Source organism: Pteropus vampyrus, unplaced genomic scaffold, assembly GCF_000151845.1.
Source record: "Pteropus vampyrus isolate Shadow unplaced genomic scaffold, Pvam_2.0 Scaffold141, whole genome shotgun sequence".
Lineage (NCBI taxonomy): Eukaryota > Metazoa > Chordata > Mammalia > Chiroptera > Pteropodidae > Pteropus > Pteropus vampyrus.
This window is the reverse complement of record NW_011888922.1, coordinates 2,278,845-2,295,174: the sequence shown is the minus strand read 5'-3', so window position 1 is coordinate 2,295,174 and position 16,330 is coordinate 2,278,845. Positions and strand designations below refer to the sequence as shown.

Genomic DNA, 16,330 nt, shown 5'->3' with positions numbered 1-16,330 from the left:
TTAATAGGTTCCTCAAGTTTTTATACTTAGGAAATTTTAGATTATATTTTTACTCCCCAGGTTTATCTGCTTAGCTAAAGTAATGAGAAATAACTTTAAATTGCTATTTTTATGCAATTCCTTTCAAAACACACTGATATTAGACTTACAGGTATGTTTACTCAGTAAATAATTGTGGCTATAAAGGAGCAGTGCTTTTGAGAATATAATTGAGAGGTCACGACCAATTCAAGTTATGCACAATTGAAAAAAACCTCTGGAGAAAAGAAGCCAGTTCCCGAAGTCGACTCAAGGATAATTTTGCCACAGGAGATTTCTCAGTAATAACTGGGGAATTACTGCTTATTTCTCTATGGAAAACCTTCAGATATATTACATTCACTGGACCACCTGAAGTCACATAAGAGTTCAGTAGAAAACTAAAGAAAATGCAACCCAACATTTCTGTATCCACAATATGAATAATTTGGACCAAGGTGCTGTCATTTTCCAAAGGAATGCCAACCACAGAAAAGAAAAAGTTCCCTAAAATGGCTCTATTTCTGATAATTTATTATTAATATTTAAACAACATTTGCTGAGTTCCAACTACCTGAAAGGCGCTCTGCTGAGAGTATTCACATATACTTTCATGAGAAAACAGAGAGGCAAAGAAGTAACTAAATTAAACATATACACTTAGTAATTAGCAGAGTTCAGGTTTTTCCGTTCCAAATCTAGTGCTCTTTTTACACCGCCACATACAATTCACTTATGATAAATTATGGCTGCCCACACATTACCACAGAGTAAAATGGTACTCTTTAAGGAACATTTTATAAAGTTAAAATTATGTGGAAACGCTTTTCAACAGAAGGAAGCATTAAGTAAGTATTTATTCTGTGGCATTAGACAAACCTGTGTTCAATCCTTGCTTTAGAAATTACTATCTGTGTAACCTTGGAAGTTGCTTTATTCTCCATGATCTAGGTTGTATTATGAATTAAATGATAATGTATGTAAAAAAGCATAGTACCTAATAAGCTCTCAAGTATTAGCTCTTATCATTATTAAGTTTTGGAGAAATTAAAACCTTTATAAATTGCTGGTGGGAATGGAAAATGGTACAGTAGCTATGGAAAACAGTCTGGCAGTTCCTCAAAAAATTAAACATAAAATTATCATATGACCTAGCGATTACATTCCTAGGTATATATAGAACAGAAATGAAAATACATGGCCACACAAAAACTTGTACACTATGTTCATATAAGCATTACTCCTAATAGCTAAAAAGTGACAAAAATCCAAAAGGTCATCAAATGGTGAGAGATAAATAAAATGTGGTATAATCCATATAATGGAATGGTATTTGGCAATAAAAAGGAATGAAATACTGATACAAAACAAAACAAAACAAAAAAACCCACACAATCTCGAAATCATTAGGCTAAGAAGTCTGACACAAAAGGCCAATTAATGACCAAATTAATAAATGACAAACGATGACCCTTCTGACTTCCTGAGGAGTAAAAACAATGGATCTTTTTGAAATTGCCATTTAGATTAGGGCCATCTATTGATAAATTTATTCACTTCCAAAAGATTTCTAAATGTATTACTAGAAACCAAGAGATAGAGATTACTCCCCATCTCTACTTTTGAGGGACAAATGAATGAGGTCATTTTCTATTGAGGGGTACAAAAACACCCCAGAAGAGACCCATTAGGTTATTTTCTTATGAATGTCATTATCCCTCAAGTAGAAAATACTCTTTGCTTATTTTAAGAAACATTTACTTTTATATTTTAACATTTCTTGAAATCAAAAAACCTTTTAAAATCAATGATTACATTCAATGTGATAGTATTTTTTTCTTTGAAAAACGATCTAAATCATTGTGGCATGTGGTGAAGAAATCACACAAGTAAAGAAAAACAGCAATAATAAATTACCATCTGCTTCTCAGAAATTATTCTGAGGCAAACATGATTTCCTTTAAAGGGTAATTTATTAAAAATTGGCTTTCCCATTATTCTCAAGGCCTTTATATGAATGTCTTTGGGCAGGAGGCAGGGCAGCAGAAAAGCAGAGGTAACAGGTACTGAATTTGTTGAAGGCAGATACCTGTTTATTAACATGGTGGCACATTCACTATCCATGCTAAGGTGTCTGAAATTGCTCACATGGTATCTAAAATCACTAGCAACCACAGGAAATAGAGGAGTTTCATGGAAATATGAGAGTTCGTTGGCAAAGAAATTTCTTTATGGCTCACCAAGTAAAAGGAATGTGAAGCTTGATAAGGCCAAGGCCTATCTGTCTGGGGATTAGCAGGTCCCAGCAGAACTATTAATTGAAATTTCCACTCACTGGGTTTCTTTATTTTTAGGAGGGTAATTCCACTTTAACAGTAAAAAGTCACTAGCTAGATTTGGTTCCTTTAAATTCTGAATGATACTGGAGAATATACGTTGGCAAGTGCACGATACAGCACAACAATGAATGCTCTTGGTTGGATTGCAAGCCATCTCTCTTTCCCTCTCATATCAGTTACCAAGACTTAATAATTCTACCTTCCAAATAACTCACATCCACCCTCTCCTTTCCATCTGTATTACCAAAACCATAACTCAGGCCTCTTCATTGTTTAGTTGGATTATCACAATAACTTCCTTTCAAATGACTGGTAGGCCTCCACTCACTGCCATTCTCTCTAGGTACTTTATAATATAGCAAAGCTAAGCTATTGGTAATTTCCTATCAAATTTCTACTCATTTTATAGGTCTTAGTTCAATTGTTTTAGGGAGATACTAACAAGAGATGACTAACAGATGCCAATGCTAAATGATTTGTGGTAGCAGTATAGTCTGCTAAGTTTAAGCTTAGCAGGAAAAGCTCAGACTGGTAACGTCTGCTGTGAGCCAAGGAACAAGGCCTAACAGATGCCAGAAACTTGCTCTGGATTTAAACAGAATTTTATATTAATTATATTCCACTGACTTCAAAAGGAAAAGAAACAGCTCTCCGTAATACACACACATAATGGTGTCACAAGAGAAAGATGGATCAAGCGCCATGTAACAGAGAATGTAAAAACTGCATCAGAAAACTAGCTAATACACTAATGAGTACAACTAAGAAGTAAATATAGAGTTAAGCTAATTAGCAGGCAAGTGAAAAAAAAAAAGGAAATTGTCTAAATGATTAACTTATCTAATTTCAATGCATAGAAGATGGAAAAAAAAAAAAAACCATTCAAGATGCTTACAATCTGCATGAAGGGCAAATGTGAGGGGCGATATCAGTGGTATTTTAAAGCACTGGATCCACAGTCCTGGGCTTGAATGCTGGCTCTGCCATTTCTAGCAATATGAGACTGGACAAGTTATTTAATTTCTCAAAATCTATTTCCTTGTGCATAAAAAGAGAATAATATCTATTTCAAAGATGAACTATATATAAGGAAAGTATTAAATATAGTGCCTGGTATAGTGAACATTCAATATAAAAATTATATGACAGTATCTTTAAGGGACTTCTACATAAATCCATGAAGGAACATCTTCTTGGGAGAAGGCCTCAAGGAGAAAAGTAATACTTGAGTTGAGATCTAAAGGATGAATAAGTTTGCCAGGAAAACAAGTTGGTGAGAAGTCATTCCAGGCAGAAGATAAGGTATATGCAAAAACTCTGCAGAACGAAAAAGACATGTTCTGTGAATGGCAAAGAATATAAGTAGTAAGGTATACAGGAGAGAATGTCATTAGATGTGGCTGAAGAGAAGTGGCTAAACCATTAAGAGTGCTGAATGTTATGACAGTGTTTAGATTTTTAAGTGAAAGGAAACCACAATAATTCTGAAAGTGATATAATAGTTACTTATAAAACTGTGTTTAAACAGTCACTCTTTTAGCAGTGAGGAGAAGGTAGTAGACGAGTATAAGACTAAAAACTATGAGACCAATTAGGAGGAGAAAGTTCAGTCAAGAGATGATAAAGAGCTGTGGTGTACTTGTTTCTATTAACTAAGTTATCTTAACAGTATCTTTTATATACCTTTAAAATTAGGTAATAATGTAAGCTTCAACAGTTATTTTCAGAAGTCTATTAGGCCCACTCTTTTGGCTCCTCGCTTCCAAGATGACCAAAAAAAAAAAGAACAACGGTCATGCCAAAAAAGGCCAGGGCCATGTGCAGCCTATTCGCTGCACCAACTGTGCCCAATGCGTGTCCAATGCATGCCCAAGGACAAGGCCATTAAGAAGTTTGTCATCCGAAACACAGTAGAGGCTACAGCTGTGAGGGACATTTCTGAAGCGGATGTCTTCAACGTGTATGTACTTCCCAAGTTGTATGTGAAACTACATTATTGTGTGAGTTGTGCCATTCACAACGTAAGCAAGGAAGTTAGGAATCACTCTTATGAGGCCGGGAAGGACCGAACACCCCGACCCTGATTTAGACCTGCAGGTGCTGCCCCATGACTTCCACCAAAGCCCATGTAAAGAGCTGAAGAAGTATTCTCTGAAAAAAAATAAAGCAGAAATTATACTTAAAAAAAAAAAAAAAAAAAGTCTATTGGGCTCAATAATACTTTTACTCTTGAAGCTAACAGGTCAGATGCTATTTCCAGTGCATTTCATACATTACCTCATTAAATTCTCACAATTTTGCAAGATAAATGTTAGTCTCTTTAAACTTGATAAAACCCCATTTTCTTTGTTCTACAGATGGATCAACTTGGGTTCAGACAAGTAAGATAGTTTCCTGAAATCAACAGTGCTAAGGAGCCAAGAATGGAGCCCATATTTTCTAATACCAAAACTCTTAACTCTTTCCAGCTAACCTATCTGATTTAGTATCAAATAAATTTGTTTAACCTAGCATCGGGTTAGGTTTAGAGTAAATAATTAAATGCACTAATCTGAGAATTTCATGATTCTGTTTAAGGTTTCTATAGGGAAAGAGCGTATTCTGATGAAAATGAACTGGCAAAAATACTGTTGCAAAGAATTTTTGGAACCTGAAATCATTGCTAAGTTTTCTCCCCAAGTATAAATCCTTCATTAATAGAATAAATCTGAATTATTTTTCTATTGCTGTGTAATAAAATGCCACAAACTTAGCATCTTACAACAATACCCATTTCTTTTCTCAGTTTCTGTAGGTCAGAAGTCCTATACAGCCTGGGTTGGCTGAGTTCTCTGCTTCCAGTCTCACAAAGCTGTTATTAAGGTCTTAGTAGGGCTGTATTCCTCTCCGGGGGCTCTGGACAAAAACCAACTTCTAAGCTCATTCAGATTGGTGGCAGAATTCACTTCTTTTGATGCTTTCCATGTCACCCTCCATTTTCAAGGAGAATAGGGTTTTGAGTCCTCCTAACACTTCAAATATCTCTGACTTTGCTTGCCTCTTCTGTTTTTAAGAGCTCATGTAATTTACATTGGGCCCATTTGGATAATTCAAGATAATCACCCCATCTTAAAGTCAACTGATTAATAAATTTAATTATATCCATAAAGCCTCTTTTGCCATGTAAAATATTCATGATATATTACCAAAGAATGAAAACCATAACGATCAAACTTTTGCCTACCATATAACCCGTATCAGCTGTTCTAAATGCCTTCCATAAATATTACTGAGTGATCGCTTAGCTCTAAGTATGCTTTCATGTTGAACACTTCCTACCTTACCACTTTGGCCTACTTATATCTTTTGAATTATTTTCCTAAGCATTATTCTTTAGAAAGAAGGAAAGAAATCAATCTCATCTAGTTTTTTATCAGTAATAATCTTTATCACAAACATTGAATAGATGAGAAAATTTTAAGTATATCTGCATACCCACAAAACTACTTTATCCTGATACCACACTGCACTTAAAGCATTTATATTCTGTCTGGCATTATTTATTTGTATACTATTTTAGTTTTCTTCCTTTACTGAGCCCCAGACTCATGAACATCAGTGTCTCATATATCCCTGGCAGTACTTACTAAGTGCCTTACAAACTAGGACATCACTAAATAGAGAAAAAAAAAAAAAAGTTTACTAAATAGGTGGATGAAAATCTGCTAGCTTTAGTAGCTATGGATTCCTAGCTAACCATATTTATGGTTAGATCTCATGTTTAAATGAATTATGTTCAGGCATCTTCCAGCTTTTCCATTAGATAATTCTGTTCTGTGTGCTACACATGAAATGTTTTAGTGGTTAGAGAGAAGAGCCAGCAAAAGAAAATAGGAAAAGTGTAGCCAGCGGTAGAAAGAAACCAAGGAAAGCTGAGAGATTAAAAATGATTCAACTGTGGAAGAATGATAAAAAGTTTAATAAACAAGAACTGAAGAAATGTCCACTGGATTTGACAACATGGCAAGGCTTGTTTTGAAAAAGCTCATTTTTGGTGGCCTAGTGGGGACAGAGACCAGACAGGGAAGATTGATTCGGTAGGAAGTAAAAAGCAAAAACAGCATATGTGGGCAATTTTGAGAAGACTGACTATAACATAATGAAGTTATACATTTTTTTATTCAGTATTACTATTTTTAAACAAAATGTTACCCAAAAGTTTTCAAGTGGACATTTTAGAAGTGTTAATGGATTTCAAAGAATAGCGTGGAAGCAGATGTTATTATTACTACAACCAAGATGGTAAGGAATTTCGCATGATGTTAGAATCCAAGTTATCCTGTCAATTGGGCTAGTAAGAGAAAAATTACAGCATAGCTTCTCCAAACATTTTTATTTTGGAGCTAACCACTTACCCAAAACAAAGCAATAACATAAGTAAATGGGGTCATTTTTCCTTCCAAGGGAGTTTTTACACTCGAAATAAATCTTTTATTTACTTGAGAAATTCAAGAAAATTACTGGTGAACTGACAATTTGCATTTCCATAAATTACTACCCGATGATTTGCAAAATTGAGATTTAGGGCATTCTTTTTTCTGAGTGTTCTTTCATGTTTTAATTGGAAGGATGTGCCAAGTTATAGAAATATAAAATGAATTCACCCAGGATCAAAAACTTAACAGCAGAGCTAGATCTCTTGATTCTTAATTCAATATTTTTTATCTTTAGTCTAGAAATCACTAGTCAAGATTCTACAATTTATAGAAGCATACAATAACATAAATCAAAGTTTTAGTCTACGGCCATGCCACCCTGAATGTACCCAATCTCGTCTGATCTCAGAAGCTAAGTAGGGTCAGGTCTGATTAGCACTTGGATGGGAGACCACCTAAGAATACTAGGTGCTGTAGGAGGTTAAAAAAAAGAAAGAAAAAATATAAAAAGTTTTAATGACCCCAACAAATCCTCATGCCAATACATGAAGTATTTGCATCACTTAAGATTTTATGAATCTAAATAAATTACTAAGAAATTAAGAGATCTAAAATCCCAGCAAAGACAGTTTGAGTCTCTCTTTTATAAAATAAATGGGCTCTTAAACAATTGCATGTGAATGCAATTTAAATAAATTCTTATGTTGAAGGAACTACAGAATTTATGAGAGCAGCAGTTTTCAACTCCCCTTCCCTTTTTATTAATTAGCACAATTATGTTCTTCCAATAAAATACTTCATATTATGAACTGAATTGTGTCTCAAGATTCATATGTTGAAGCCCTAACTCCCAATGCGTCTGTATTTAAAGATGGGGTGTTTAAGGAGATAATTAAGCTTAAATGATGTCATAAGAGTGGAGCCCTAATCCTACAGAACTGAGATCTCTGAGACCAGAGATCTATTTTACATACCCTCACCAAGTACTATATGCTCAGAAAGAAATGCTTTATGGAGGGCAACTATAAAATATTATGTAAACATGGACTATCAGTGATGAAGATTGAGGGGCGAACACTACTGAGACACTGACACACACACACACTTCTGCAAGAAAAGTGTTCATTCATTCACCCACTTAACTGAACAAATATTTATTGAGCAACAGTTACATGTCAGGCACTAGTTCAGGTGTTAAAAATGTAACAGAGATTGACAAAAATCCTTGCCCTCACAAAGCTTTGATTCTTGAGGAGACAGACTTAAAAAGTAAGCAATGTGATTTTAGAGAGTGATAAATACAATGAAAGAAATAAAACAAGATAATATATTAAAAGAGTGGTAGAAGACTCAAAGTGCTATATGCCTACTTTAGTCATATACAAAGAACCAAGGAGCCAAAAGAGCATGACTATTCTGGAAACCAAAAACAGTTCTGAACAACAGAATATAGTACATATTGATGAGGCAGATAGAAGAGCAAGAAAAGAATCCACAGAAAAAAAATCAGGGACCATCACATCAATGACTTTGTTGCCATATTAAGAAATTTATTTTCTATTCAGAAGACAAGGACTCATACTTTAAGGGATTAAAACAGAGGAGAAAGATCCCTCTGATTTTCACTTTATCATTTTTAACTGTAGTGTTAACTGAGTGACTAGACTAGAGACAGGGAAACCAACATAGAGGTTCCCACAATAAACCAAGTGAGAGACAATGACCACAATTAGGGTAGAGGCAACATGGATTGAGTAGGTTTGAGTTGAGAGAGATTAAGGAGGCTAAATCAATTAGGGCTTGGTAATATATCAGATGTGAAGGACAAAAGAGAAATCCAAAATGACCAGCAGGTTTCTGTTTTGATGACTGGACAGTGGTACCATTTGCCAAGACAAGAAACAATAAATTCTATATGTTACTAAAAAATACTATAAAAGTAACAGCAGATCTATCCAAGTTCTGATTATCTTTTACTAACTTAGATACATGACCAACAACAAGTATTTCTCTTTGGGTCTTAATACCATCATCTGTTAAATAAAAAGCTCAGAGACAAAGAGAGGTCAGGATTTACTTTGAGAAATGAGAAAAGAGCCAAGGATGATATTTGAGATTTTTGGTTTGGTTAAGTAGGTTGGGGCTTTTGGTGCTATTTAACCAAGGGTATCAGTTAGAGTAGTCTAAATTATGCTGCATTAACAAAATGACACTGAATCTCAATGGTTGACAATAGTGGTTGGCCCACAGTGCTTGTTTTTATAAATAAAGTTTTATTGGAACATAGCCATTATCCATTCATTTAAAAATTGTCTTGTAATTGAAAAAAAGACTTTAAAAACCACAAGCCTAAAATATTTACCACGTGATCTTATAAGAAATAGCTTGTCAACCCCTAGGTTTACAGCAACAAAAGTTTATTCCTGGGCTACACTATATGTTGATAACAGTTTGACTGTGGCTCTTCTACATATCATCTTCACCCCAAAATGAGCAGCATTACCTAGAAAAGTGTCAGTCATCATAACAAAGGGAACAGAGAACACGGAGAATATGCACTGCTCTTAAAGCTTCTGCCCCAAAGTGTAACATACTACTTTTCCTTGCATTTCACTGACCAAAGCCAAGTTACATGGCCAGGCCTGAATTTATCAGCAGGGAAATGGGAGGGGTACCAAATCTTTTATAGTTGTTCCACACAAATCTGGCCGCCAGAGCATATGGTCACTCAGGAAGAGTTGGTATTTTCTAACATCTTATACAAATAGGTATGATCATGTGACTATATTCTTCCCAATGGAAGAACAGAAATAATATATGTAACTTCTTTCTGCCTCACTTTCTTAAAAGAAGATTGCTTGCCCTGGGCTTTCTTTCTTTCCCTTTCCTGCAGCTAAAGTACATTGTACAACACAGAAAAGCAAAATGCTGTAGGGTGGAACAATGAAACAGATAAGAACCTGGACCCTGAATAATCTCATGGAACACAGCTGTCTCAAAAGTCTAGATCAGTCAGATTGTTATTATAGAGAGAAATAAATTTATTTCTTCTTATTTCTTATCTCTTTGTTAGAATGGTTTAGTCTCTACCTGAATGTAGATTCACTTTGTTTTTGGAGTAAAGATGTTCATTCTGTAGTTGAGTAAATTGGCTTTGGAACTAAGAAGATTCAGGATGAAAATATAAGTCATTAGCATATGTGGTGTAAAGTCAAGGGAATAGATAAGATCATCCAGAAGAGTGCATAAAATGAGACTAGAGGGTCTAGAACAAAGCTCTGAAGTACAAAAACTTAGGAGCTTAGACAAAAAGAAAGATCTAGCAAAGTATACTACTAGGGATAGAAGAAAAATCAGTATAATGTTGTAGGAAAGAAGCCAAAAGAAGGGTGTTTCAAGGAAAGAACAACCTGAAAAATTGAGAAGATATGGAATAAAAAGTATCATTTGAATTTAGCAATAAGGAACTGCTCAAACCCTTGCTCAGTAAAAGAAATTTTATTGGAATGGAATGGTGCAGAGAGAAGAAAAAAAGTCAACAAACTGAAGGGTGAATGAGAGGTTAAAGAAATAGTATAGCAAATAAAGAAAGTTAATTCAAGAGGTTTGCTATAAATGAGAAAGCCTTTAGGTAGCCCATAATGATCTTCACCTCCCAGTATTCACTGCCCTTATGTGATTCCCTTCCCTTTGCTGCCTCCCTGGGCCTTTGGTCATAAACCAAATCTACTAGTGATTTCATTCTAACAGAACATAGCAAAAGTAACAGTATGTCATTTCTAAGATTTGGTTATAAAAAGACATGACTTATATCTCAGGCATTCTCTCTTACTCACTGGCTCTGATGGAATGCTGTAAGCTGCCCTATAGAGAAGCAATGCCCTATGGGGCTGCACTGTTGTGAGCTGAATCCTGTCAATGGCCATGTGATAGAACTTAGAAATGGATCTTCCCACACTTGAGTATTTGGATGAGACTGCAGGCCAGGTTGACAGCTTAACTACAGCTTAATGAGAGACTATGAGCCAGAGGCACCGAGCTAGGCCACACTCAAATACCTAACACACAAAAATTTTGAGATAATAAATGTTCAATGTTTGTTGTTTTACGCTGCTAAGTTTGGGGTAATTTGTCATGAAAGCAATAGATAACTAATACAAGGGTCTGGAAGAAGAGGATAGGTGGCAGCTGAAGGAAAATAGTTATGGGAGAGCTTACACTTCTTTAATAAATAGTAGACTTTAACATGTCAAATGGATAAGGGAAAAATATACATTTCTACATAAGGAATGTATGTGTAAACTTTACTTATAGGGCAGCAAAAGTCTTAAAAATCAGAGAAAAAGAATAAATATAAATACAAAATGAAAAAATCTCAATAAGTATATAAGTAGAAAAATTACTTTTTAATACTGAAGAAGGACCTAATATATGTTAAATGAGGCCATAAAACAAGTCTCAATAAAATTAATGGAATCATCATCACACAAAATATGTGCCACACAATGGAATAAAATTAGAAATCAACAACCGGAAAAAAATGGGAAAATTCATAAATAGGTGGAAATTAAATGACATACTACTAAATAACCAATGGGTCAAAGAGGAAATCACCAGGGAAAAGAAAAAATACTTTGAGATGAACGAAAATGAAATAGAACATACCAATTTGTGGAATGATGCTAAAGCAGGGATTAGATGGACTATAATAGCTGAAAATGACTGTTATAAAAGAGGAAGATCTCAAATTAATAACCAAAACTTCCACCTTAACATATTAGAAAAGAAGAGCAAACTCAACCCAAGCAAGGAGGAGGAAATAATCAAATAGAAAAAACAACAGAGAAATTCAATGAACACAAAAATTGGTTCTTAAAAAGATCAACAAAATTGACAAACCTCTTACTAGACTGACCAAGGAAAAAAAAAGAGAACATTCAAATTGGTAAAATGAGGAAAGAAGGGATATTACTACTGACTTTATATAAAAAGGATTTTAAGTGAATTATGTGAAAAAATGTACGCCAATAAACTAGAAAAGCAAGATAAAATGGCCAATTTCCTCGAAAGACACAAACTACTGAAACTGACTCAAGAAGAAATACAAATCTGAAGAGACCTATGACAGTAAAGAGAATGAGTAAACAAACCAAAAAATATTTTTCAACAACAAAAGCCCAAGCCCAGATGGCTTCACTGCTAAATTTTAATAAACGTTTAAATAATTGACACTAATACTTCACAAACACTTGCAAAAAAATTTAAAAAGATACATTTCTCAACTCATTCTGAGGCCAGTATTACCCAGCTACCAAAACCAGACGAAAACATCTCAAGAAAATAACAAATATACCTTATGAACATAGGCACAAAATTCCTCTAAATCAACAAAACAAATTTAGCAACGTTATTAAAAAGATTATGGACTATGACCAAGTGGGACTGACTGCAAGACTACAAGGTTTCGACATATGAAAATTAATCAATGTAATACACCATATTAATAGAATAAAGGACAAAATCCACATGGTATCTCAATAGATGCAGAAAAAAAAACATTTGACAAAATTCAGTACCTATCATGACAAAAACATTCAACAAATAGAAAAAGGAGAATTTCTTCAATCTGATACAGAATATCTATGAAAATCTCTTGGCTAAAATCACACAAAATGTTAATTTAAAAACTGAAAAATTTCCCCCACGGATCAGGAACATGGCAAGGATGTCTGCTTTCAACATCTCTATTATTTCTATCCAATAATATACCAGAGGTTCTAGTGAGAGCAATTATGTAAGAAATAAAGGGCATTCAGAATGGAAAGTGGGAAGTAAAACTATATTTGCAGATGACATAATCTTGCATACAGAAAGTCTTAAGAATCCACACACACACACACACACACAAAACTAAGTTAATAAATGAGTTTAGAAAAGTTAAGATACAAGATCAATATACAAAAATTAGTGGCATTTCTATACACTAGTAATGAATGATCTACAAATGAAATGAAGAAAACAATTCCATTTTCAATAACTCCAAAAAATCCCCAAATACTAAGGAATTAATTGAACAAAAGAAGTATTAAGACTGGACTCAGAAAACTACAAAACACTTTTGAAAGGAATTAAAGACCTAAATATTTTAAAAGGTATCCTGGTTAACAAACCAATATTCTCCAACCTTATCTACAGATTATGCACAATCTCTATCCAAATTCCAACTGCCATTTTTGCAGAAATTGGTAAGTTAATTCTTAAATGCATAAGGAAATCCAAGTGATGCAGAATAATCAAAACAATCTTGAAAAAGACAATTTAAAAAACCACAAAGCTACAATAATCGAGACAGTATAGTAGCAGCATAAAGAATGATACAAGTCAACAGAATAAAGACTTCAGAAATCCTCACATTTATGGTCAACTGACTTTCTACAAAGACGTCAAGTGAATTCAATGGGTAAAAGAGAAGAGTCTTATCAACAAATGGTAATGGACAACTGGATATCCATGTGCAAAAGAATGTAGGCAGACCTCTATCTCACAGCATATACAGAAATTAACTTAAAATGGATCATAGATCTAAATTTAAGAGCTAAAACTACAAAACTCTTATAACAAAATTGAAGATTAAATTTTGGTAACCCTGGGTTGAGCAATAGTTTCTTCTCTATGATGCCAAAGCACTAGCCACAAAAGAAAAAATAAATTGGATTGCATTAAAATTAAGACTTTCATGCTTTAAAAGACATTACATAGAATGTAAAAAGACAACACACAAAATGAGAGAAACTACTTGCAAATCATATATCTGGTAAGGGTCTAGTATCTAAAATATATTTTTTTTCCAAAAACCTCTTAAAACTCAATAAAAAGACAAACAATTAAAAAATGGGCAAGGAAATAGACATTTTCCAAAAAGAGATATGCAAAGACCAACAAACATGTGAAAAATGCTCAACATCATTTAGTCATAAGGGAATTGAAAATCAAAACCGTAATGAGATAACACTTCATACCCAATAGGATGGTTAAAATCAATTAATAACATAGTAAGTGTTGGTGAGGAGGGATGTGGAAAAGTTGGAACTCTCATACATTCCTAGTGGAAATCTAAAATGGTACGGCTGCTTTGAAAACAGTCTGGCAGTTCCTCAAAAAGTTAAAAGAATTACCATGTGACCCAGCAATTCCACCCTAGATATACACTCAAAAGAAAGGAAACCATACGTCTACCCAAAAACTTGTACACAAATATTCATAGCAGCACTATTCACAACAGCCAAAAGATGGAACCAAGCCAAATATCTGATAACTGGATAAATAAACTGTGGTAGTATTATCCATACATACAATGGAATATTATTCAGGCATAAAAAGAAACAAAGTTCTGATACATGCTACAACATGAATGAATCTTAAAAATATGTTAAGTGACACAGGGCAGACACAAACGGCACATATTATATGATCCTATTTATATGAAACATTCAGAATAGGCAAATTCATAAAGTCAAAAAACAGATCGGTGGTTGTTAAAGACTCAGGGAAGTAATTAAGGACTCAGGGGAGTAATTACTAATGGGTATGGCATTTCTTTTTGGGGTGATGAAAATGTTCTGGTTTAGACAATGGTGATGGTTGCACAACCTTGTGAACATACTAAAAAAAAGTGAATTGTATATGTTCAAAGGGCAAATTTTATGTTATGTGAAGGTAACTCAATTAAAAAAATAACCGTAAAACAGAAAGGGTTTATATAAAATCATCTCGCCCATTTTTCACATTTTACAAAGAAACTAAGACACAGGGGGCAAGGTACATTACCCATGGTCCTAACGTTTGTTAACAGTAGAGCTGGAATTAGTATACAAGATATTTCTAACCTCTATTCTACGAACAAACCCACTTTAATAAACATTTATTTACAAAAGTCTACCTCTTAAAAATGTTAAAATCTGTGTACTGATTTTCCACCATCTCTTTTTAAGCCCCAGAACTTTGACTGTTAATCATTAATAAATATTTGTTAAAAGCAAACAGCAACTTCACTAGTATTTTTAAAAGCACTCTGAATAGTTAAAAATTTGCTCATCGTTCAGTTTAACATATTTCAGAGATTTAATTAAACATCAGTTAATCAGGCTTTTAGAAAATCCCACACTATTAAAATGCTGAGCCAACTTTGCAATGCTTCACACTTGTGCAAAAATATCCACATGTATTTCATGTTGAGTTTTCCGAAAGTTAAGCCACTCTTACAATTCAGAGTTTGGGGGTCTGTATTTCTTCTTGAATTTGGGTGGTTTTGTGGTTGTTTCAACCAACAGAATATGGTAAAAGTGACCTTTCCAAATTCCTGACCCAGAGTGATGAGTTATACAGCAAAGATAACTGAAATAGCACATGTGATTTTTATAATAAATATAGACAACTCCTATTCCCTCTTTTCATAGCACTCTATAATCATATATATTCCCTCACTAAAAAACACAAAAACCAAATATGAAAACACATGGATACATAAACATAGATATTTTAAGAAAATTAGAAAATTACATAGTTTTTTCAATAATCTAAAAATATAACAATATCCTGTATATTACAGAATTCCAAATACCCCAAAAAACATCACGGAGGTATGTACCTACATCAGCTTAGGCTTCCAAAAACTCTGTGGCCTTCAGAGTTTGGATGCAATTCTAAGCAATTTTTCCTTTGATAGAGTTCATCCTAAAGCAACCATTTTCTGATTACCTAGGTTGTTCTCATTAAGGATAGGTTTGGCCTTGTTGGTAACTTAAAAGTCTCCCATGATGACCTAAAGGTCTTTGGACATTTTTAAGAGACAAATTCTGGCTCTGCCTATGCATACTGTGTAATCTCAAGGAAATGACGACTTTCTTGGGCCTTATCTGCCTCTTACTTGATTTGATCAGGATGATTTCAAGGACTGAATGAGACAAGACATGAAAAGTCCTGAGCACAGTGTTGGGCACAACAGACATAATACCTCTGAAATCTAACTTTAGGACTCAAGAGTATTGCTTAGAATCTGCAAAAGAGAATCACATAATGATAGCAATCATATGGATTTCTAAGTCATATTTTAGAACTTTTGGTAGACTATTTTAAAGGTTAGCTTATTATGAAACATAACATAAACTTATGCTAGGTAGAGTAATATTTCACTAATAGAGAAGGTAATTTACAAATATTTACCTTGATCAAATATTTTTCCCATCTGTCTGCTGTAACGGATTTGCCAATCTTCCTCATCAACTTCAAATGGAGCTCCACCAATTCTTTTGGTACTTAAAAGGGAAAAAAATACTGTTAGCCAGCAAAATTAAAAATGTGTAAACATTTAAATTATAGAAGAACTTTCCCCAAAGCTGAATAATTTTTCAAAAAAGAGGATGTTGATGTTAGTTATCTTTTAGATCTCTGAATCAGAAAAGACTAAACTAGGGCAAGAAATAACTGAAAACTACTTTCTTAAAGATGAATAGGTACATTCATATTTTCTTTCAAAATACCATCAAGTAAGAGTGAACT

General features: G+C 33.9%; 1 protein-coding gene and 2 pseudogenes across 3 annotated transcripts in view; 2 read left to right on the top strand and 1 right to left on the bottom strand.

Moving 5' to 3' along the window:
- The window catches only part of RSF1 (remodeling and spacing factor 1), a 107,702-nt gene that overhangs the window by 58,759 nt on the left and 32,613 nt on the right, over positions 1-16,330 (bottom strand). For all 3 annotated transcript variants that reach the window (XM_011368374.2, XM_011368373.2, XM_011368375.2), the window contains exon 2: positions 15,995-16,086. In XM_011368374.2, coding sequence (XP_011366676.1) covers positions 15,995-16,086 — 92 coding nt within the window. The remainder of the gene's footprint in view (positions 1-15,994; positions 16,087-16,330) is intronic.
- On the top strand, positions 3,174-4,489 carry LOC105297608 (annotated as a pseudogene).
- On the top strand, positions 7,134-7,252 carry LOC111744834 (annotated as a pseudogene).